General features: G+C 41.5%; 2 protein-coding genes across 6 annotated transcripts in view; one reads left to right on the top strand and one right to left on the bottom strand.

Annotated features, from left to right (window-relative positions):
- Positions 1–14,054, bottom strand: part of PSME3IP1 (proteasome activator subunit 3 interacting protein 1) — a 29,130-nt gene extending 15,076 nt beyond the window's left edge. Inside the window, exons 1-4 of one of the 5 annotated variants that reach the window (XM_080644859.1) lie at positions 13,826–14,054; positions 1,392–1,533; positions 829–927; positions 302–423 (exon numbers count right to left, since the gene is read on the bottom strand). In XM_080644859.1, coding sequence (XP_080500985.1) covers positions 302–423; positions 829–927; positions 1,392–1,518 — 348 coding nt within the window. In that variant the 5' untranslated portion in view covers positions 1,519–1,533; positions 13,826–14,054. Of the gene's footprint in view, positions 1–301; positions 424–828; positions 928–1,391; positions 1,534–13,089; positions 13,214–13,543; positions 13,660–13,825 lie in introns of those variants that run through there. The other 4 variants (XM_080644861.1, XM_080644862.1, XM_080644858.1 and 1 more) reach the window with 4 other exon arrangements.
- A 171-nt stretch (positions 14,055–14,225) lies between these two features.
- RSPRY1 (ring finger and SPRY domain containing 1) overlaps positions 14,226–24,904 on the top strand; it is a 31,380-nt gene continuing 20,701 nt past the window's right edge. Inside the window, exon 1 of the mRNA XM_080643723.1 lies at positions 14,226–14,413. The gene's annotated coding sequence lies outside the window, so the exon portion shown is untranslated. The remainder of the gene's footprint in view (positions 14,414–24,904) is intronic.

Raw genomic sequence — 24,904 nt, 5'->3', positions numbered from 1 at the left:
AGTCATCAAAATATCACCATTGGTAGGGCCGTCGTGGCTCAGTGGTTGAGCATTGACCTATGAACCAGGAGATCAAGGTTCAATTCTTGGTCAGGGCACATGCCCAGGTGTGGGCTCGATCCCCAGTAGGGGGCGTACAGGAGGCAGCCAATCAATGATTCTCTCTCATCATTGATGTTCCTCTCTCCCTCTCCCTTCCTGAAATCAATAAAAATAAAGACCTTCATTCTATTTATTAAGAAACCAAAATCGTAGATGTTGATGGGAAAACTGACACCTTCTCTCAAAGTACAAAGGATATTCTGTATTCCTTCAGTTCTTTCAGTTCTTCTTCTCTTCGTTGCTTTTCTATTAATTCCTGCTGCCGAGAAACCTCATCAAGGAAGTTGGTCTCATCTTCATCTAAGCCTCTTACCATGTTTTCTGAGGAAATAATTTAAAAAGGAACACTTACCAGGCTTAAGGGAAAATACAGTCAGATAAGAGTTTTCCTTTACCTCGTTTTTAATAAACAGCAGATACTTCAGAGGATTAGAGGAAGGATTTTGTAAACACCATGGCTTTGGAATAGATAGCATGGCAGAAAATCAAGGCATTTCTCCCATTACTAGATATTAGCATAGAATGGAAATGGGTATCTTGAGCTCTAAACAAAATGCTCAATGTGGTCTAGAAGGCAGAAGTTTGTCTCTTTCCCAGCAAACAAGCATTTAGAGACTAGATAATCACAACGATTCCATGGCTAGTTAGGAAAAGTGTTGCATGAGGTAGACATGCATTAAAAAGCCCCTGCGGAGACCCCTGGACTCCGTGTTTCCTGAAGCTTACTGAATTTGAACTGCTCCTCGTACTCCTGCTGCTTCCTGTCTTTCTGTTCCTGTAGCCTTTCATATAGAGACCGCGGGTCATACACCTCCTCTGGACATTCTGAAAGAAACAGGAAGGGAGAAAGAAGGGGGAGGGGGATTACATACTTTAGAACTCTTTCATATTATTTTGGAATCACAAAAGAATATAAAGATCAAGTCAAGTCCCTGTATGAGCTGAGGGCAAAGATGACACAAAAATAGTACAAAGTCCATAGCTTCCCTTTGGAACTTAGAGCCAACTGTCAATGTCAATGTCAATGTCTCAGTTGTTCGGATCCTAGACCCACCTGTCTAGACAGAACAGGCTAGTAGAATCTCCTGGAAGACAGTGGGGTAGAGTGAAAAGGGCAAGGACATGATTAACCTGGCTTTGTTTCCCACTGTGGAGGCTTAGCACAGGCTCCTTCACCCCTCTGAGCCACAGTTCCTCTACTTTAAAGTGAGGACACTGGTACCTCCTTTGCGGGCTTGTGGTGAGGATTAAGACCATGATGTTGAATGGCCAACTGTAAGCTCATATACCTTCTGGATCTTCAGGTTTTCGAACTTTCTCCCATTCTTCTTGCCTCCTTTTGCGCCGTTCATCTAGTTCTGCCTCAGTCACAAACCTCTTTTTGATAACAAGGTTACCATCATCTCCTCCATCCATAATGGAACAATCAGTCTATGGAAAACAAACAAAATATTTCAAGTGAGAACTGCAATTAAAATTCTACAGAGAAACAAGGAGATTTAGCTCTCTCACCCAGCAATGGACTACCTCAAAATTCCCTTTGACCTTGAACTGAAGAAATCCTCAAATAGTTTAATTTATAGGTCATTGATGAAAACACTTAATTACATTTTCCCTAATGTATGAAGTAGTTTTAAGAACCCTAAGTTATCTACAAAGTCAGCAAGAGGATCTGGAATAATTCTCATTACATGCTACTCCATAGTAAATCTTACACAGCAAATATTTCTGTCTCTCTGATCTAGATTGATTGGCCTCCTGGCCACCCTTTTTCCCAGTTCGCATTGTCCTTTATTTCTGTAATATCTGATATTGTTCTTTCTTGAAAGTCCTGTTTCAGGGACATCACACTACCTCGACTCACCTGTTCTTATTTTCAAGTAGGTTCAAAATGGAAAAACTCAGCTATTCAGGGAGCCTTAGAGATCAAGTCTGGTCTATAAAGCAGGAAAGAGGCACACAAAACATGAATGGAGAAAGTGAGACTAGAAGAACCCAGATGTCCCAACTACAGATTCAATGTATTCTGCATTACACTCAACTCCTCCTTCCTTCCTTAAATTCCGTATCTGTGCCACTTAAGTTTCTATCTTCAATCCTTCTGTTTTCTCATTTCCACAATGACCTCAACCACTTTATCATTTCTTGAAGCAGAAGACTCCCAAATCCCAATCTGTATACCTCTACCTGAAACCTCAGAAAGGAGGAGGGAAGGGAATAAAGATATAGAGGAGTGTGCATTACTCCTTTTAAACAAAAATTTTCTGCTTTTCTTTGCTGGTGTCTTGCCTTTTGAAGAACTGTTTTATGCTCTTCACAGAATCACACGCTAACAAGGAAGCACACATTCTGCACTACTGGCACATCGATTCAACGTCCATTTCAAGTTGATCCCTAATAGCCAAAATAACAAGTCCACTGGTTGCATGAGAATAAAGTAGCAACCATTTACTGAGCTCCACCGTGTACTGAAAACTTTTTATGTATATTACCTCATTTACACCCACAATGACCCTATGAGAAATATATCTCTTTACCGAGGAAGAAATTGAGGCCCAGAGAGTTAGGTCAGTTGTCTAAGGTGATAAAGCTGGTGGACGGTAGAACTGAGATTCAAATCCAGGCCTGACATCAAAAATTCATACCCGCTTCACCATACCCCTCTCCAGAAACCAGGGCTCCCGGTTGAAAAGGACATGTCAATTTCAGCTTTCTTCCTAAATCAAATTCCAGTGATGAGAACGTTCTTACAACATTTTTCTTTAATGAAGATGGAAAAGAAAGCTGAGAAAATAAATCCAAACATTCAGAACAAGAGAATAGTCTCAGCCTAAATCCCACTGTTACTGAAGTTCAGTTTAGTGTAACAATGAGAGATTTTTTTGTGTGCGTGGAAATTTACTAGAAAGAAAACTAAATCAATTGACAGAAGCTGTTGCTCCCACCTAGAAACCACAGCCCGGACACTTCTGATTTTGCCTCACTTCGCCTCTCCTCCCAGAAGCCTGTGATAGAAACAGAATTATGCAGTCTCTGTGAACATGCCAAACATTCCTCCATTCTGCAGAATGACCTCTTGTGAAACAGGAGCCAGCATTTTCTTAAACATTCCTGGCAGAGACAATGTCAGCTATGAATGACTCTAATGGATGAGACGTACTAGACCCTCAGTTTCCCCCTCCTTATCCTCTATTAGCTGTCGCTCTCCTTTTTCACCCTATATTGGCAGTCTGGTTTCTTCCCCTCACCCTTATTTCCTGGTACATAACTCAGTGTGGGATGGGTCCTTACCACCCACCTAATCTGATTCTCCATCTGGTATCTGATCTGAGATTTTCATCCAACTCATATTTAAACACTTCAAAATGGGCCACCACAATCCCTCCAAGAGCAGACCTGACTGATAGTATAGTTCTTCCTTAAACTCAAATTTGTCTCCCTACAAATTCTACACATTGGTTCCATCCTCCGGGAATCTTTTTTCAACATGACAATACTTCAGCTCTTTGAAGACAATGACCATGTTCCTCCTATTTTATCACTTTTCTGGGCCAAACATTTCTAGTTCCTTTAATCTTATAAGTGGAGAAAAATAACAGTGTCTCAAAGTAGTGACTTACTTTATCAGGTTGCATGATTTAAACCTGAGAAGTAATTATTAGAATCTGGTAATGCCACTGGCATCTCTACTCTCATTATACATTTTTAAAAATGAAAATCTATATATATAAAAGGCAAGTGACTGACCGTAGGTCCATCCCAAGGTCCCATACATATGATGCACACTGGCAATTTAAAAATAAACATTGACTCGTGCATGCGTGATACATATAAAGCTCTCGGAATGGATATAATTGAAATCCCCCATGAAATGATTTTAACGGATCTATTATTGAAACTACCTTTGGAAATAGTATATCTATAGATAATATTAAAAATATATCTAAACATGCGATTCTTTGTCCTAAAAATGAGCACGTTCATAAATTAAATGAAGAAATTTTGGATATACTTGATGGAGATTTTCACACCTATATGAGTGATGATTCCACTGATTCAATGGATGATGCCGAAAAGGAAAATTTTCCCATCGAATTCCTTAACAGTATTACTCCTTCGGGAATGCCAAGTCATAAATTAAAATTGAAAGTAGGTGCAATCATCATGCTACTGAGAAATCTTAACAGTAAATGAGGTCTTTGTAATGGTACTAGATTATCAAAATATTGTGACCTAACATAATCGAAGCTGAAGTATTAACAGCATCTGCTGAAGGAGAGGTGGTTCTGATTCCAAGAATTGATTTGTCCCCATTTGACACTGGCTTCCCATTTAAATTAATTCAAAGACAGTTTCCCGTGATGCCAGCATTTGCGATGACTATTAATAAATCACAAGGACAAACTCCTGACAGAGTAGGAATATTCCTACCTGAACCCGTTTTCAGACATGGTCAGTTATATGTTGCTTTCTCTCGAGTTCAAAGAGTGTGTGACATTAAAGTTGTAAATACTTCATCATAAGAGAAATTAGTCAAGCACTCTGAAAGTGTTGTTACTCTTAATGTGGTATATAAGGAGAAATTAGAATAAGTTCAATCAATTTATCAGTCCTTGTTTTTATCAATGTTGTTTCTATATCATGTTTTTGTTGTTTATTAATCTATATATTTTCATATACACTTTACTAATTTTCTTTCATCTCTGACACTTCTATTATAGAGAAAGGGCGAATAGCGATATTAAAATATTTCTTCTAAATTAATTTCCTTTCAATGTGCACAAATCCATACTCCGGGCCACTAGTAATACATATTAATACTAAAAAAAATCTTCCAATAGGCCAAAATAAAACCTGGAATCTTACATGCTTTCTTCTAAATAAGAATTCAGAGACTCTTAAAATTTATTCTTATAACTCAAAATTAAGAAAGGAAAATCATTTATTTCATGACCTGCTGAGTTTCTAAAAAGAGAAGCCACTACCCTTCATTTAACTTTAACAAAGATCCCTGAAACTCAGGGACAAAGCCTTTAGGATACTTGTCACAAGGGTTTGAACTTGAAACAGAAACTAGAGCAGCGATTTTCAACTGGGGTGTCACAAGAATTTTTAAAACATGTAATACCTGACTATTTAGTCAGGGGTACTGACCTCTTTTCCCTTAGACTGTCAAAGAAAAAAATGACAGTAGCAAACACAATAGCTGTCCAGTGTGAATGAATAAAAATTATACCTATATTTTTTGTCAGATCAACAAAAAATATATTTTTTGGTGTGATGCAGAATTTTAATTAGTTTATGTGTGCCATGAGATGAAAAAGGTTGAAAATTGATGTTCTAGAGAAATAAGGATCTTCCCAAGAAATTATTACTCTCTTTTTCCTCAATATCTTTCTTGTGTTAGAATTCAACTTCTACCCAAAGAGCTGAGTCTGTGCTGTTACCCATCTTCCACAGACACAAATCAGGAATCACAGTTGGTTAATGAAAATAAGGCAAAAAGCACAGCTCTCAATGGACTGGTTTCCTGAAAACACAGTCAGCCCTAGCGGGTCTGGCTCAGTGGCTAGCAGACGTGGGCAAACTACGGCCCGCGGGCCGGATCCGGCTGTTCTATCCGGTTCTCTTGCTCTCCCCTCCGCTCCTTTACTTTGAATTTATATTAGTTCACACAAACACTCCATCCATGCTTTTGTTCCGGCCCTCCGGTCCAGTTTAAGAACCCATTGTGGCCCTCGAGTCAAAAAGTTTGCTCACCCCTGGTAGAGCGTCAGCCTGCGGACTGGAGGGTCCCGGGTTCAATTCCAGTCAAGGGCACATGCCTGGATTGAGGGCTCAATTCCCAGTAGGGGGCGTGCAGGAGGCAGCTGATCAATGATTTTCTCTCATCATTGGTGTTTCTCTCTCTCTCTCCCTTCCTTTATATCAATAAAAATATTTTTTAAAAAACACAGTCAGTCAAAACTAATGAATATTTATAAAAGTCTGCTCTTTAAAGCTAATATTATAATCCTGACATTCTCTTGATTCCAAAACAAAGCTAGCTGGCCACACCAAATTATAATGAACTTGTGAGTTTAAAAGAGACAAGACTAAAACACAGGCTGCTTTATCCATTTCTTTCTTCAACCTGCATTCCTTCTGTAGGTCCTCGTTCCCGAGCCCGTCACTATTGTTCCCTCTTTGCCTTCAATAGCCTTCTGGCTAATTAATTTGGTCATCGGCTATGCTTGGAGAGGTCAAAGACAGGGACAGTACATGCTCACAAACAAGTGGCATTACTCCTGAATATTTTGAATATTATTCAGAATAGTCTTTCTCCAGAAATATGCAGGTCTTTTCAGAATTCAAAACTTCAGTCAATAAATGCTGCCAAGAAATAAGCTTAACTTCACTACAACCCAATATAATTAAAATAAATATATAGCGAGTACCTTTTTTTGCAGTCTTCTTACCAAGAGGGGTGCAGGTAATGATAAAGAGTATAGAAGACTCTAAAATCAAGAGACTGTGGTTTGAAACCTGGTTCTGCCACTTACCCATTGTATGACCCTGGGCAAGTCACTTAACTCCTGAGCCTTAGTTTACTCACCCACAACTGCATTCACCAAAGGGGACTAAAAGAATACTGCACAACATAAATCTTTTGTGAGAATAAACAGATAACTCATGTAAGGTACTTCCGTGTTTGTTTGGCACATGCTTAAAGATGCTCTGAAAGGTCTGCCATTAGTACAAAGCACTACGCTAAGCTCTGGACAGGCTGTAGGAGTGAGAGAAGTACTGTATGCACTCGTAGGGGAGACATAAATAGAGACATAAACAATCATGACACCTGAAGTGAGGAAGGGATCACATCAAACCGAGAGGAATTAGACATATACCTACACTCTCTTTTTCCTCACTTTCTTATGTAAGTTCTATTATTTCTACTTTCTAAAGACCTCTTTTTAATCCACTCTCTTCTTTCTTCCTTTTCTTTTTTAAAGAGAAGAGTCCTTTCCTTTCTAATCTACTCCTTTCAGGGCCTACTCTTGCATGGACTACTGCAATAGCATTCCAGTAGTCTCCCTGTTTCTGCTCCCAGCCCTATCACAGCCATTTATACCTCTACTACAGCACATACCCATTCATCTTATCGTTCATGACTGTTCCAACAGCTCTTTGTATCCACAGTGCTTATTAGCAGTGTCTGGCATATATTAAGTATGTAATAAATACTTACTGAATAAACCAACCATAGAGGATTGGAAGAATTTAAGTAGAGAAGAATGCTCTCACATAAATATTTCTAGATGTTGTCTGATGTAAGTTATAGAGAAGGGTAGACATTAAATTATTAGCTGAGGCTTCTATGTCCCACGGGGAATTCTTCTATGTCCCACGATTTGTAAAGTAGGAAACACAGGACCAAAAATTACTAGTAAATCACTTTATTATAATTGACTAGAGGCCCAGTGCACGAAATTCGTGCACGGCGGGGGGGTGGGGGGAGGTGTCCCTCAGCCTAGCCTGCACCCTCTCCAATCTGGGACCCCTCGAGGGCAGTTGGCTATCCCTCTCACAATCCAGGACTGCTGGCTCCCAACCACTCGCCTGCCTGCCTGATAGCCCCTAACTGCTTCTGCCTGCTAGCCTGATCACCCCCTAACCACTCCCCTGCCAGCCTGATTGATGCCTAACTGCTCCCTTGCCAGCCCAATTGCTCCTAACTGCCCTCCTCTGCCAGCCTGGTCACCCCTAACTGCCCTCCCCTGCCAGCCTGGTCACCCCGAACTGCCCTCCCCTGCAGGCCTGGTCCCTCCCAACTGCCTTCCCCTGCTGGCCTGGTCATCCCTAACTGCCTTCCCCTGCTGGCCTGGTCATCCCTAACTGCCTTCTCCTGCAGGCCTGGTCCCTCCCAACTGCCCTCCCCTGCCGGCATGATTGCCCACAACTGCCCTCCCCTGCTGGCCATCTTGTGGCGGCCATCTTGTGTCCACATGGGGGCAGCCATCTTGTGTGTTGGAGTGATGGTCAATTTGCATATTAGGCTTTTATTATCTAGGATGTCTTCTTCAAGAATAACTCATTACTCGCACTTCATTTCAACTGGTTGAAAAATGTTCTTTTACATGGATTATTAAGTATTTCCCACACAAAGCATTTTTCTCTGAAGAGTCCAAAATTCATTCACTGTTTATTCTGCAATAGGGAGTTGATGAGTACTACAACTCATTTACCTCCTTCTGGAAATGACAGAAGAACCGGAAGTTAAAGTATTTATTTCTAATTCCTACTGCCTAGCTAAATTTTCACAAGTCTCATTTCTCTCCTTTGTTTGCTAGAATTGAAAACAAAACAAAACATAAATAAAATCCTAGGGTACAACTATAAAGAGTCATGTGGGAATACTTGTTTTGTCCTTACTGTGTTTAATTTTAGAAACAATGTTGTCAACGTTCCTTTACTCACATAACTTTTTTCTTCAAGGTGACCTGAGTTAAATGATCAAACTTAACATTACATTATTTTAAAAAGAAGTTCTTCAAAAAGGGAATTCATGGAAAAACCATACCAAAATCACTTTGTCCAAACTTGAAAGTTTCAAACTGATATAAATAAAGAACATAGTTTTCACATTTGCTTGACAGCCAAAAAAAACAAAGTTCTTATATTTCAAGCCAAAGTAACCGTAATACACTGATCTACTGTGTTTGCACTGGAGACTGTGGTATTTAATTTCCAGGTTGGTGGGACAAAATGGGCTCAGTGTCTCACATAGCATGACACACAAGTTTTAAGATACAAAATTTACATTGCTGCATGCAAAAATTGCTACTGCTGAACTAAAAAATTATGCCACTTAGCTAGTGCCATGATACAAGTTAAAGAGATCTGGTTTCCTATGGAATTAAATTTTGTAATGGCAGACTACTTTAAGTGTTTGCAGCACTGACCACCATACACCCTAATTCTAACATTAGTTAGCAAGTGTAAAAATACATTTGGGGAACTCTGTGTTAGGGTGTTCTAAAGCTTCTCTCTTTGAGCAGCAAAAGCAACAGGACAATACACTTTCCTTTAAATATATATATATATATATATATATATATACACTAGAGGCCCAGTGCACGAAATTTGTGCACTGGGGGGGGGGGGGGGCCAGCCCAGCCTGCGCCCGCTTGCAGTCCCGGAGCCCTCAGGGGATGTCCGACTGCCGGCTTAGCCCGCTCCCCACTAAGCCAACAGTCGGACATCCTTAGTGCTGCCGCAGAGGTGGGAGAGGCTGTCACCACGGCTGCTGTGCTCGCTAGCTGTGAGCCTGGCTTCTGGCTGAGCGGTGCTCCTCCTGTGGGAGCGCAATGACCACCAGGGGGCAGCTCCTGCATTGAGGATCTGCCCCACCAGGGGGCAGCTCCTGCACAGTGCGCATCATAGCAACCAGTTGGTCCACCATTAGGTCAATTTGCATATTAGCCTTTTATTATATGGGATTATATAGGATATATTTTTTAATTGATTTCAAGAGAAAGGGTGAGGGAGAGATAGTAACATCAACAATGAGAGAGAATCATTGACTGGCCTCCTCCCGCACACCTCCCACTGGGGATGGAGCCCAGAACCGAGGCATGTGTCCTGACCAGGAAACAAACCGTGACTTCCTGGTTCATTGGTCGACACTCAATCACTGAACCACACCAGCCAGCCAATACACTTTCTTTTTGTCAATTTAGTTAAGCACTGCTCTTTCTACATTTCTACCCTAATGTTCAAGTCACAACTAAGAGGAATTCTCCATCTGGCAAATTCAGCTATATTACAAATAAAGACTGCTTTCTGGCCATAAGGCTCTTCTACCAGCTACAGTAATTTCCAGTAGATCATTTTCCCTGTATTATAAAACTTCGGAGAATGACAACTACTAACAGAGAACAATCTGTTAGCATTTATTAGTAGACCAAGTAATCTTCACTCTTCTAACAATGACGCTTATTTAACATACCCCAGTACCAAAGGAAACTAAAAGAACCTAAAAATGAGGGTACAACATAGCAATTTAATTCATATTTAAAATTTTTATTATGAAGAACAATTGGTATAACCTTCTTATCATCTAGGCATTTAAAAAACACATGCAATAAAGTTATTTTTCACCATAGCTGGTTTGATTCAGTGGTTAGAGCAACGACCCATAGACTGAAGGGTCTCGGGTTCGACGATCCTTGGATCCCAGCCCTGAATGGGGCACATGCGGGAGGCAATCAGCTGATGGGTCTCTTTCACATCGATGTTTCTCTGTCTCTCCCTCTCCCTTCCATTCTCTCTAAAAAAAAATCAAAAGTAAAAAAAAAAGTCAATGGAAAAAAATATCCTCAGGTGAGGATTAACAACAGAAAATTATTAAAAAAAACACACACCTATATATGCATTCATCTTCTCATAACATGAGAAGTGAGTCTCATTTATATGTGCATTTACCTGAATTCATTTATATACACTGGAAGAAAAAAAGAGAGAACTTAAATTATTGGTTCCCTTAGCTCAGTGGTCGGCAAACTGCGGATCGCGAACCACATGCGGCTCGCGAGCTGCGGTTTGCTGCTCTGTTGACTAATGAGTTTGCTGACCACTGCCTTAGCTGATCCTCAGTTCCCTAGTTCATGAGTGCCTCTCAGTGTATAAACACTTCCCTCACTGTGTATGATTCTAATATTAGTTGTATCTGTTACACATTTTGACTCCTAAATGTAAACCAACTACTTCATCTAGGGCTCACAGGGAAAAAAAAAATAGCATCTGTTCCAAAGCTGGAGAAAAACCTGGCCATGCTGGAATTTTGCTGCGCTGGTATACCTACATCCATCATAATGCTCCCCTAAAAGATTTTCCAGGGTAGCTTTGATCATTTTGCATCTGGGCTGGCTTTGGAACCTAACCCACACTAAATCATACCTCCCCTCCCCCAGGATTTATATAACTCCTCTCAAGATCAAATTTTAAAAAAAGAAAGAAGTAAAGGCTTTGCATTACACAACCACACATAAGGTCTACTAACTCATTCAGCTGTATTTTTGAAGTAAATCTTTACAGGGGACCTATTATGTGGAAAGCACAGTGCTAGGCACTAACCTGGCGCTCTACTATTTAATAAGTGAGGAACTCATATTCAGGAAGAGATAAGGTTGGTACATGAGCAATTTAGAAAAGCAGTGTAAGAGTAAATGCTGTAAGAAAATAGAAGCTTAGAAGTTCAGAAAAGGCAGACTAGAAAAAGCATGAGGGAAGCTTAATTTTGATAGTAGCTGTGACAGTGCAGTGAAAAGTGGTAGAAATTTGAGGCATACAAAGAAAAATAATCTGTAACTCGAGATTGCCTGAAATCACAAATTTCACATTCCAAAATCAAAACGAAAGGGTGCTTTTATTTCCAGAAATAGTGAGTGAGGTAATTGAGGCCAATCCTGTACTTCTATGATAAAAAATAAATTAAATAGCCCTAGCCGGTTTGGCTCAGTGGATAGAGCCTGTGGACTGAAGAGTCCTGGGTTCAATTCTGGTCAAGGGCACATGCCTGGGTTGCAGGCTCCGTCCCCAGGAGGGGGCGTGCAGGAGGCAGCCGATCAAGGATTCTCTCTCATCATTGATGTTTCTCTCTCCCTCTCCCTTCCTCTCTGAAGTCAATAAAAATATATTAAAAATAATTTGCCCAAAATCCAAAACCAGAATTAAAGCTATTATCCACACTTGTTTTCATCCTAAGGGTTTCTCTGACCTTAATGCTGTTGTTTTGGTGCCTTTGTGAAGCAAAAGAAACTAAAGCCCAAATAGGATGTTATTTATTTCTCCATGTTAATTTGGTGCTCCAAAGAACTACACCTTCAAGGTAAAAGTGAACTGGAAAGAAAAAGAGCATAAATAATGAACAACAGAAACAGACTCAAAGGGAATTCAGACAGTAGATTTAAAACATTCAGATTATAAAACAACTACGCTTATCATGTGTAAAGAAACAAAAACCAAGCCTCAAAATTAACAGCAGGGAATAAGAAGCTGTAAAACATGGTAGAGCACATTTGAAAAGAACAAATAGAACTTCATGAAAAAAAATGCAGTAACTGAATTTAAGATTTCAATGGGTGAGTTTAATAACACATCAGAAATAGGTTAGAGAATTAACAAAGAAGAAATTACCCAGAATGTAATATAAAAGAATAAAAAGTGATAAGAGAACAGAGTAAAAGGTCTATGTTAAATCAGTAAAGAAGGAAGATAAAAACAATGGGGCAGAAGCAATATATGGATATAAAATGGCCAAGAATTTGACAGAACTAATTAAAGACACTCAACTACAAAATCAAGAAGTCTAACACACCCCAAACAAATGCAGAAAACCAAAGATAAAGACTGAACAATCTTTTAAAACATCCCACAGTGAAGAGTGAAACAGATCCTATTTAAGAAGGAAGTAGGATCCAAAGGTAATCCAGAGTGAGCACACTGAAATTGCTTAAATTAGCTGCCACACAGGTGTAATTCCACTATGGTTGAGTCTATGGCTGAACCAGGCACTTAAATTACTTTGTTTACCAGATATGTGGTTTTCAATTTCTGAAGCGGCATCTTGACTCTAACCAAACATCAAGATTCTTAGATGGTGAAAGGAAAGACTGCTAACCAGGTAGAAGGTCTTGAGGTAACTCTTCCTCTCTAAAAACCACAAAGAAACTGCCCACTGGGGTAAAAGGCACCAAGACTTCAGGTGAGAAAGATAACTGGCCAGCCTCTGCTCTCAGACCCTTACAAATTGTCAACAGCTTAGCTCAAGCTGTATTTGAAAGACTATATATGCTGCTTTTATCTCAGCTAAACTCTTGTATCAAAAAGGAGTGGACACACGGACTCCTTTCCAGGATTTCAGATGCATTGTCCTCCAAACCATTTTAGGGGATCACGCTTAACACAGCAATAAACCAAACAGCTGAAGAAATCAACAAGTCTTACCTCACAGCTGGTACCCAAGCAGTCATTGGGAAATCTGACCACCAGGCCGGCACCTGGTTTTCTGCGTCCCACTCCAGACCTACTCAGTCAGACTATCCGGGGATGGGGTCCGAGAATCTGCATTTTAAAAGGGCCGCAGAAGAGCTTGTTTTCTACTAGTTTAAGGACCACTGCTAAGTCCGAACAGATATCCTTCTTTAACCCCGCGCGGACGTTGGCATCCACGTGGGCCACCAACTCTCAAACAACGTGCTTCAACTCTCGGTCTTAGTTGCTTAAGTTTTCTGCAAAAACGAGCACGCTACAGCGACTGGTACATGGTATATAATAAAATGTGCTTCCCGTCTTACACTTACATGTTGTGAAAAATCCATTTCCAACCACGCATCCCCACATCTCCTGAGTAGCCGGGAGCCGTTCCAAGCAAGACCTTAGGAATAGACCCGCTCCTCACCTGGTGCAGGGAAGCCAGCAAGAAGCCCAAAGTCCCCATTCCGCCTGAAACCGTCAGGTATCCTCCCCGACTCGACCTGGAGGCCACCCCGCGGGCTCCCTCGGCCCCCCTCAGGCTGGGTTCTGCAAATCTCTGGCCCCGGCGACCAAGAACACTGGGCGAGTGCACAGACTGAGAACAGGCCTGGCCCTAAACCTCAACTCAGACACAGCCCCCCAACTCCTCGGCGAAGAAGCTGGAGCCCAGGTCTCGCAGCCTGGCCCGGGCCTAGGCCACACTCACCTACCAACGCGCGGGAGGCGGGACACCCTCTCCTCGGTAGCGCTCACCCGAACCGCCACCGCCACCGCCGCTTACTCTTTAGGGGTTAAAAAAAGAAAGAACAGAAAAGGAAAATAGCCTTTGCTTTTGTATTCCTTTTGACCCTTCAGGGCTTCCTGTTCCTCGCCGCCACAACAAAAGTCCACCCCGCTTCCGGCGGCGAAACCCAATCCGCAACTCTCTTCCTCCTGAGGAGTCCGATGGAAATCCGGTGCCCGGAAAGCGGGCGGGAGACACTGGATTGGGCCATTCACACCTCAGCCAGCGGATTGGCCAGCTCGCGCCTGGGGGGCGGGCCGGGCCATGAGATCACGTGATCCAGTCCAGGAAAGATGATTGGTTGTCAGGGAGAGGGATTGCCACCGAGGAAGGGGCGTTTCCTAGGGGACTGAAGGAGGGCCTGGGGCGGTACGAAGCGGGGGTGGGCCCGGCACGTAATGGCAGCGCCGTGGCCTCGCGTCCATCTTTACCGCTCTCTCGGACCTGTCACAAAGGAGTCGCGCCGTCGCTGCCTCCCCCTCTCTCGATCGGACCTGGGAGCTGGAGCAAGTCAGTGCCGCAGCCCAGCCGCTGTGCCCCGGGAAGCCCCTGGGGACGCGGAGCGGGGGGAAGTCCGAGGGCAGGGGACGTCGGAGAGGGAGGGAACAGTCCCCGAGTCTGCGGCGGGGAGACCGGACTGGGGTCGGGGGAGGCTCGGGGAAGGGGCCCGGGAAGGGTGGCGTTTGGCAGAGCCCGGGAAACAGCCCGGAGATTGTCCACGGAGGCCCGCGCGGAAGGCGCCTGAAGAGGTTCCTGGAAGAGGGTGTTCCCCCTTTAGGGGGATGTTGACCAGAGGAGGTGCTCGGGGGTCGCCCTTCTGAGAAGGCCGCGGTTTAAAGGGGTCCAGGTGAGAGGCAGGTAGCTCCCGGGAGGCTCCTGATATTTAGGAGTGCTCTCGGGGGTGTTCAGGGCGGAAGGGGTAGATGCGAGGACGCTTTGGGAGGGTTTCCTTTTGTGGAGTTTGAGGTTTAGGTGGCACGGGTGGGAAGCAGACATTCCCCCGGGAGACATAAAAATGCCGCGGGGTGGAGAGATGCCAGAGAGAGAGGGGCTAGGAATCTGGAGCCCGAGCTAGCCGATTCCCGGAGGCCCGACGTGGAAAGTGGGTAAGGGCCTCGGGGAGAGGGGATCGCTGGGCGGTTCTGGGAAGAAGAGACCCCGATCCGTAGGAAAGCCTCGGTGAGGAACCGTGAGAAGGTAGCAGGAATGGCGAGACGGTCCCCTCGGAGACTGACCCGGGGTCTTAAACACAGAATTCAGCTGCTTCTGGGCTGAGTGCAGGTGGGGTGGGGGAAGTCCATTCCCACCAACGCTCCCGGCGCAAGTCTAGATCAGACTTTTGCCCCTCCCGGCTGCCTCAGTTTCCCTGTCTTTGTGGAGAGACCTCAAGACAGAGACGGTCCACCGAGACTGCAGTTCTGTCCTTTCTGAATGAGGCTGGGCTCCTTGGAGTGGTGTACTTTGAACTTTTAAGGGCTGAAAGTGTCTTCTATTGACTGAGTAGAGTCCGGCAGTTGCCCCAGCACCTCACCTACCATCTGCTTGTCTTTAGAGACAAGTGACTCAACCAATCTAGGTCTCTCCTGTAAAATCACGCAGTGTGGAAAGCACAGGCTACAAGCAGTGTGAAAGGAAAGTACTGTGATTGTACCACCAAAGGGCTTGCTGTTGAGGAAGGAAAGTGAAGGCACTTTCTAAACCAAAACTGGATAGCTGTAAGGGGTTCGCCTTCATACAGTAATTGTCGATCACTTTTGGAGACTGAAAGCTTCAAGGTTCACAGCTGTGTAGGTCATATTATGCTCTAAACCCAAGGTTTCAACCCCTGCTAAGATGGGGGTGGAAGGATTCCCAGTTTTTGCTCAGAGTTTTAATTTACTTTGAAATTCTGATGGTGCTGGCAGGAGGCAGCACTATAACATAATCTTTTCCTTCAGGAAATTTTTCCCTGATAGCTGACCTTTTCTTCCATGTAATTTCATCTCAATTATGTAAACTACCTCCCCTTTTTCATATATATATATATATATTTCATGGCCTTTGGATGTCTACAGGTAGGAAATCTTTCTTCCTTCCTCAGTTGTGATTTTGTAAGTGAGACTTCCTTTTTCCTCCATGGAGATTATGCCTTCCTATAGCAGTTTCAAACTAAAGATGAGCAATTGCTTTTAAATTCCTCTTCCACAATGGTTTATTTCCCACCATCGTAGACTTTGCATTTCCTGGATGACATCCTGCTGTGTAGCTCCTCTATGAGGTGATAAGATACTTGTGTCCAGGTATGACATTTTCCTGGTGTTCAGTTAGTGGCATTTGTTAGAGTTGGTTTTCCAAATAGTCACTAATTTATGATTTTTGAAGCTTGTTTTTAAACAAAAAAGCTGACTCGTATTTCCTGTTTTTCTAGTCTTCTGTTTCATGGGTCTTTTAAAAAAGAATCACTGTGGCAATTTTGTGAGGTTTCTCATTTTCCAGGATACATGTTGTCCTGACCTACTGCCTAATGTCTGTGACTTGCTTTTGGCTGTTTTCACACACCCTTCATTATGTCTGTACTCCGTGATTATTTTTAAGTTATTGATTAGAGGAAGTGTCCCAGCATACTCTATGTGGACTTTTTCTGCTTTGTCAGCAGAATAATTTTTCACTTACTAACTTGGCTAAGAATCCAGAGGAAATAAAAACTTAACATTTTGTATAATAGTCTGCTACTCGGTAGCGAATAGGGAAGAACAACAACTCTGAAGTATGTTTTGGCAAGAGAACAACAAAAAAATTGTTGTGTGTTCCTGAAGTGCATTTACAACAGTTTATTTCAACTCATAAGCTTAATTCAGTCTGTCAAGAATTGCCTATACCTTCCCTAATAATAATTTGTTATAATGAAATGAGACGTCACTTTGCATCCTTTAAAATACAACTCTCTTGGATAGTCTAATAGCTATCTGGTTTGAGAAGTTATTAGGAATTCTTGAGGATGGTAATCACTATTACACTACTTCAAACTGGAGATTTTCTGCTTTGTGGTGGATCTTTATAAAGAAGGAGGTGATAGCCACAGGGCTGCACCACGGATGGGAACCACAGTGAAACCAGTAATCTATTTCAAAAGAGTTACTTGGGCGAAGTAAACTATCAATTTAGCTTCTCTCAAATATTTGATATTTTCAAGGCATTTACCATTGAAATTGCATAGTCCTTCCCCCCCACCCCCCAATTCAAATTAGAAAATTGAAAAACAGAATAGTCAGGAAGTAGTGAATGCCAAAACTTGGGCCACAGCCTTTAGAAGACTTACAAGTTTTAGCGGCGTAAAAGAAAGAGTATTTTCCCTTTGGTTTATCTATTCAATAAGTCAGCTTTGGAAATAGTTATCGTGCCAAGCTTTATGATTAGAAAAAAAGCACATAATTGTTATACTTGACTCTCAGTGTCCATTCCAAAAGGAAATGCTTGCTTGCTGGTTAAATATGTAAGAGCATATTTAACTGTGGATAACTGTGTGATACATACAGGGCTAAATGAGGTAAAGTTAATCTTACACACAGTGGGGGCCTCTTAGGGGGTACTCCCCTTTCTCCCTTTCTGAGCTTTTGAAAACTAAGAATGCATTTAAGATAGCAAAGAATTGATGCACTCCTTAAGTTTGTTAAGGAATGAACCCTGCTCATTGCTTTCTTATTGCTTGAAATTATAGTTTCCAGGCATAATTCCATGGGTCCTATACACATCAAATAGAAGGCTTGAAATACCTTACTTGGCCAGTTTATTATTACCTCATAGTTTAATGTTGCAGTGTTAGCTTATTCTCACCCCTTCTACCTTCGGAAGAATCACGTTTTCTCTCCGGTGATCCCTTGGTGCCTTGGTTCCCAAAGTCTGACTCCTACCCTGCCCCACCCACCTTGTGGAAAGAGCAGCTCCCTTTTTCCAATTCTTATTGCTTCATAGTTATTCATACTTACACATGCCTGAGGGCTACTTATTCATAACCTACCAAGTGAATCATTAAGGGTTGCTAAAACATGGTATTCATAAACCAAAACCAGCACGCCAGAGCTTACCGTTGTCTGACACCTTTTTCTCCCAGGAAGCCTGTCCTGGGAACACTGGCACCACGCAAAGCTGCTTGCGTGGCATGTGCGGAGAGGGATTCCTTCCGTCATCGGAATGGTGCTTATTTTCCATGGCGCTTCCTCTTGTGGTTTTTGTTGGTTTTGTTTTTCATCAGAACTACTATTAGCTTCATTATCAATTTAATTTATGGGCATTTGGTTTCCCTTTCACTGTGGTCAGGATATTTGTACCAACCATTTTTGGCTTACAATTCAAGACATGAATGTGTGGCAATGCAAATATAAGTCCTCCATACCCCTTTTGCTGATGCTGATACGTAGTCACCTAAAAACTTGCTTGGACAGAAATACTTGATGTTACTAAGTTCCTTTTCCACTGGACAAATGGAGGAATGAGGTGCCTGCTCCTGGTGAACCCGATGATGCTTTACCCGGAGGCGTCTCTGGCGTGTATAACGTTATGGGTCAGGCACTCCGGTGTTATCTATTGCTTCGTCTCTTTGCCAAGAGCATGAGGGACCTTTTTTTTCCATCTCTTCTCAGTGCCTGGCTTGTAAGCATTATAATCATATTTATTGAATGTTTTTTGTTTTTCAAAATGGTAAGTATTTTGGAAACATTCTCTACTTTTACAAATTTTAGAATAAATTCACTTGATGTCATTATTGAATACCTTTTAGCTTCTGGGTGTCCAACTGAGTGTTTTCAGACACCATTTTAAATCGATTTCATTAAGGAACGTGTTGCTACCCATGCTGTTTATATATTTTGTTTCCTTCTCTTACTAGTAAAGAGTTTTCTATACTAGAAAAACCCTATCCTTCAGATTATGAATGACCTGTTTAAATAACACATCGGTGTGGTTTCCTATTATTTTGTCTCCTGGGGGGACAATCCCAAGCACTGTAGAGTGTTATGTTTTTCTCCTTTGTGCTGCAGCCATCGTTAGCACTTACCTCAGTTCTTCTGTAGTGTTTCCTTTTTGGGTCCAAGGCAAAATTTTCAGTCTTGAGACCTGGCAGGGATTATTTACTTCTCCTTTTTTCTTTCTTTTTCTTTTTTCTTTTTTTTTAAAACTATTATTTGCTTCTAGGAATTTCTTAATCTATCCCAGCCCTAAATTTTATCTTTTAATACATTTTTTGAATGCTGAAAGGATTTGTCTTTTCTCTTTTGTACTTTCATATCAGACTGTATTCTATAATTTTTTAAAATATATTTTTATTGATTTCAGAGAGGAAGGGAGAGGGAGAGAGAGATACAAACATCAATGATGAGAGAGAATCATTGACCGGCTGCCTTCTGCACATCCCCCACTGGGGATCAAGCCCGCAACACGTCCACCTATGAACCAGGAGGTCACGGTTCGATTCCCAGTCAGGGCACATGCCCGGGTTGGATAGATATGTGATAAAGCAAGCATCCTATATAATGAAAGGCCAATATGCAAATTGACCAAACGGTGGAACAACCGGTCACTATGATGCACACTGACCACCAGGGGCAGACGCTCAGCGCAGAAGCTGCCCCCTGATGATCAGTGCGCTCCCACAGGGGGAGGGCCGCTCAGCCAGAAGCCGGGCTCACGGCTGGCAGTGATGGGAGCCTCTACTGCCTCTGTGGCAGCACTAAGGATGTCCAACTGAAGGCTTAGGCTCGCCCCCCATGGCCTAAGCCTTCAATCGGACATCCCCTGAGGGCTTCCAGACTGCGAGAGGGCACAGGCCAGGCTGAGGGGGGTCGTCCCCCACCCCGCACAAATTTCGTGCACCAGGCCTCTAGTAGTAAAATGTTAATGGTAAAATCCAGCTGGTGGGTATGTAGGTGTTCACTGTAAAATTCAACTTTGCTGTATGAAATTTTTCATAATAAAAGTGGGGGCTAATAAACATGCACAAAGAACTATCACTTTTAATACTATCTTAGGAAAACATCCAAAACATTTTCTAATGAGAGAAAATCATGAACATTTCCAGTGCATTTCATATTGTTACTTTTTATGCTCTGTGATTTAGCCTTGACTGGTGAGAAGTGGGTTGGAAAAAAACGCTGCATCCTGCAACACTATTTGGGAATGATAAAGTGAAGATGACAGCAACAGTAATTTCATGCCCACAGTTTGGTTTTTACTCCTATGGTCATTTATTTAACCAGCCTCTCCTTTCTTGGAAACATAATCCTGAAGTCTGATTTTCAGAGAAAAGAAAGTGGTCTTACTTAATGTCACTGAGCTGTATTATGATCGAATGCAAGCAAATATTTGAAGAGCTGAATCATTGATTCCTGGACCATTTGTTAGAGAGGAGTAGGCCAGTTGGCCAGATGTCTCTTGTGGTGAGGTGTTTATGATGGTAGAGTTCTGTGTTTTGAGTACCAGACCTCATTGCTTTAACACAAAACTTACTGAGAACCCAAGTTTGATTTATAAAATACAAAAATCTAATAAATCATAACACAGAAGGGGAAAGAATAGTCTTTACTTTCTTCTTAAAAAAGAGTCAATCCTGGCCGGTGTGGCTCCATTGGTTGGAGCATCATCCCATACACTAAAAGGTGGCAGGTTCCATTCCCTGTCAAGACATATACCAGGTTGCGCACTTGATCCTGGTCAGGGCATGTGGGGCGGGGAGGGCAACTGATCAGTGTTTCACATCAACATTTCTCTCCCTTCCTCTCTCTAAAATCAATTAAAAAATAGAAGAAATCAAAATTAATACTACTCTTCGGAGAAACAGATTCACAAAGGAAATGCTTGATTATAATTATGCTCTTGCAGAAAAATTGCTATGGACAATATAATGATTTAAAAAGCATTACCATTTAGATGGTGAGAAGTCTTTCTACTAAGCAATGGCATCCAGTGGTATCATCATCATTAATACAATCGATAATTGCCATATCAGTTGATGATTGCCATGGCTGCAGATTTAATAGTTGTGTATGTTTAAATTTTGTGACTAGCTTATCTTTGGTCTTAAATGGACTTGACTGCCCATCTAATGCTAAGTAGTGTTCAAAGTTAAGGTGAAGGATCTAGGCATTACAGATTTACATAATCTCTAGTCTTATTCATTTTCTCTCTCATTCAGTCTGTCAACCCTTGGACGACATTGCCCAAGAGCAAGGTACCATCTAGGTTCATTTTGATGCTCTATAGGGTAGATCTGGTGAGAAATATGGGGAGCTGTTTTATTCATTGTGTTGCTATGCATTGTACATAATGACTAACGGATGTAACTGTGGTCTAGTGGGTATTTTGGCTGACCACTCCAAAGATAGTCACAATTCATTTTCCTGGGAAGAAGGTTAACTTTTTTGAACCCAGAAGAATCACCCATTCGTGTTTCAGTTTGTCCCTTCATTCAGTCAGTAGTAGGTCCTGCCTGCTGTGTCAGTTCTTTGTTAGATTCTATATGCAGTGATTTCCAGACCTGGTCCCAACAGAATTACCTGGGGAATTTTTTGTGTGTTTTTTTAATATGTTTTTATTGATTTTTTAGAGCGAAAGGAAGGGGGAGGGAAAGAGTTAGAAACATCATCTATCGGCTGCTTCCTGCACGCCCCCCACAGGGGATCGAGCCCACAACCTGGGCATGTGCTCTGACCGGGAATCGAGCTGGCGGCCTCTTGGTTCCGTGTTCAACAGGTGAGCTACACCGGCCGGGCATCACCAGGGGAGCTTTTAAGAAAGCACTTGCTTGGACCACATCCTAGAAATTCTGACTCTGGCTATTTGGAGTGGAACCAGGAATTAGCAAGAGAAGTACCTAAGGGCTTTGAATGCTCATCACCTTTGGGATGATTAAGCTACAATCCCTTCCCAGGTGTAGTCTAGAAGTATGGCTAAGTAAAGGTTATTTCAGTACAAGGTAGATGAGTGCTGGAAAAGATAAACTGTTTAGTTATCTTAGTGCTCTTAAGTCTTACTCCAGAGTCCCACCTCCCAGATTATTTTGTTACCTTGGATTAGCTAGGTCTCATTTTCTAAGAACATCTTGCATTTGGGCATCCTTTAAGTATAGGCACTGTGCCATTTGTTTTACAAGCCCTGTTTGATTTAATCCTCACAGTAGCACTGTGAGCTGTAAGAACTACTACTCTCTCCCTGTTTGTAAAGTGTGTCTATAGGCAGGGTAATTAGAATGCTTAGTTGTCAACATTGCAGGCTGGGCCCTGTGCCCAGTCTTTCTGACTGCAAAGCCCCTCCCCTGTGCTGTCGGTGGCCTCTGGCATCCTGTACCAGCTCTGGAGGCCGAGTGTTACTGTCTTAAAACAATGGCCCACATAATGCTTTTGGAATGAGATAAAGCTCTCTAAAGAGGAATTGTTCAACTTCACGGCCCAGGCTTTTGCCTGAAGTACTTATTCACAGTTTGTTCTCTGAGAAAAGTATCAGGAATGACAGCCTTTTCCAGAGGAAGAGCTATAGGTTTCTCAGTGCTGCGTAAATCTGAAAGATCATGCACTCTGCTTATTTATGTGCCCTGCCTTTGGCTGTAACTTCAAAAGCACTCTGCATATGCTCATTTCAGAACATTTCAAAAGATAATAGCTCATATTTTTCCCTGTATGTTTTATAGCTTTACCTTTGAAATGCCTCACAGCTTCTCCCACCTATTTCATCTCTTCTTTACACTGGTCTTTACAGCTAGTTCTTAAAAAAGAAAGCCTTGGTTTTGAAATATTTGAAAACTTTTTTTTTTACTTATTTTTCTTCTCTGACAAATTTTGTAGTTGACATCATTTTCTGGGTCAAATAAGGAAAGTGACTTAGAAGAAATTGACCCAAGCTACATTGAGTTCAATTTAGAAATAGACAAAAAAAAACAAAACACAGTTTTGGTCTTCTCACCTCCAAATTTAGTCATATTTTGAAAAATGCCTGTTTGTATGTATTGGATATCTTCCATTTACTTTGAGACTATACTAAATGGAGCGCTGCGTAGATTAATTATTTTACATTCAGTTTACTAATATATAAGCATTAGCGAAAAAGTTTTGGATAGAATAAAATTTAAAAATTTGTGATCCAACCACTTTTTAACTCACTGCTTTCCTCACAAGCACTCCCAACACTTTCTTCTTAGTTATTCTGAATAGCTTTACAAGTGTTGACATTTTTTTTGGATTACAAAATCCGCATTATTAACCAGTTAAATAGTTAATCCACACTATTAACCGGTTAATGATTAATCCACATTTTTAACCCGTTAATGATTATTCCGCATTTTAACTGGTTAATTGTTAATCCGCATTATTAACTGGTTAATAACTAATCTGCATTATTAACCAGTTAATAGTTAATCGCATTATTAACCATAATAATTCGGATTTTGTAATAAAAGAAACAGGATAATTTCAAGAGAAACATCAAAAGTGCTTTATTCAAAGTAATGTCCATTGCTAGCTACACATTTCCCCCATCTTTCAGGTAATTTGTGGATACCGTCCCAATAGAACTTTTCTTGTTTTGAGGCAGACCATTCGGAGACCCAATTTTCCACTTCTTCGTACGTTTTTTGAAGTGCTGCTCAGAAAGTACGTGTGCCATCGATTGGAACAAGTGGTAATCTGAAGGAGCAATACAACAAAATAGCATACATATCAAATCTCATATATATCAACATATGTGTAACTCGGCTGAAACCGGTTTGGCTCAGCGGATAGAGCATCAGCCTGTGGACTGAAAGGTCCCGGGTTCGATTCCGGTCAAGGGCACGTACCTTGGTTGCGGGCACATCCCCAGAAGGAGGTGTGCAGGAGGCAGCTGATCGATGTTTCTCTCTCATCGATGTTTCTAACTCTCTATCCCTCTCCCTTCCTCTCTCTAAAAAAGCAATAAAATATATTTTTTAAAAAAACACAAACATATGTGTAACTCTATCTATTGAGAAAAATTCGCATTATTAACCGGTACACCTAGTACACACAAACTTTCTATCTCCATCTTATCTGTCTCTTTCTTCAAGCCCCATCCCCGTTTATGAGCGATAATTAAACTTGACATAATGTTTAAAATGATTTGTTGCAAATCTGTTCAAATAATAGAATTTTTCTCCTGTTTCTAATCCCACCAAATTATATATTTATTCCTGAGCCATTACTCAATATCAGAGGACTTAATTGTAAGTAAGCAAATGTTTCGTTCTTTCTGTGTCCATTTGAGTCTTAATGGGTCCTAGTTTCCAGGTCTCGGCATGATTTTTTACTTTTTGCTACCAGCCCCATGTCAGTCTCCTGCTTCTAAATCTTTCTTTCTAGACCTAACCAGATTTTCAGTTTAATGAAGTGCTAGTTCTATCATTAGGCTTTCAGTGATTAACATACTGTGTGGGATGAGAATGGCTATCCATGAATTTTTGGAGGACAGGGACTGGGCCTTGTTCTCCCAGTGCCAGCATGGTGACTGAACCAAGGTGCTTGGTCAGTATTTTCAAAAACAAATGGCGCATCCTTATTCTTGACTTTGTAGCAGCTATGTTGTACAACAAACTGATCATTGTGAAAATGCAACCTTGTTGCATCTGCCTTTCCCCAAACTGAATCTGGCTTAGATAACAGAAAAACTTTGTAACTACCTGTATGATTTCTGTAAATTCTCAAGAGAGCCTCTAGGAAACCACTGTAGTTTGGGTAACTTAAGTGGAACGCTCTATCCTTTTATTCTTCTTGATATCAAACGGGTGCCATCACAATTTTATCATACTTTTTTAACAACAAACCTCTGTAATTAGATATTTTATTTGAAACATTAAATTTTCTCATACATGTAAAGTAAGAAAGGAGGCAATTCATTTTTTATCCAAGAAAGAAACCCTTGAACAACTGTACACATTTTTCTAATGTAGTTCTGTATATAGAACCGCACATACTTTTTTTAAAAAAATCGATGGTAACTCCGGTGGTTTATAAGGATATGGTTTAG

The sequence above is a fragment of the Plecotus auritus genome (assembly GCF_963455305.1).
Source record: "Plecotus auritus genome assembly, chromosome: 10".
In the NCBI taxonomy this organism is placed as follows: Eukaryota; Metazoa; Chordata; class Mammalia; order Chiroptera; family Vespertilionidae; genus Plecotus; species Plecotus auritus.
The sequence above is the reverse complement of the archived record's forward strand: the minus strand, read 5'-3'. Positions and strand labels throughout refer to the sequence as shown.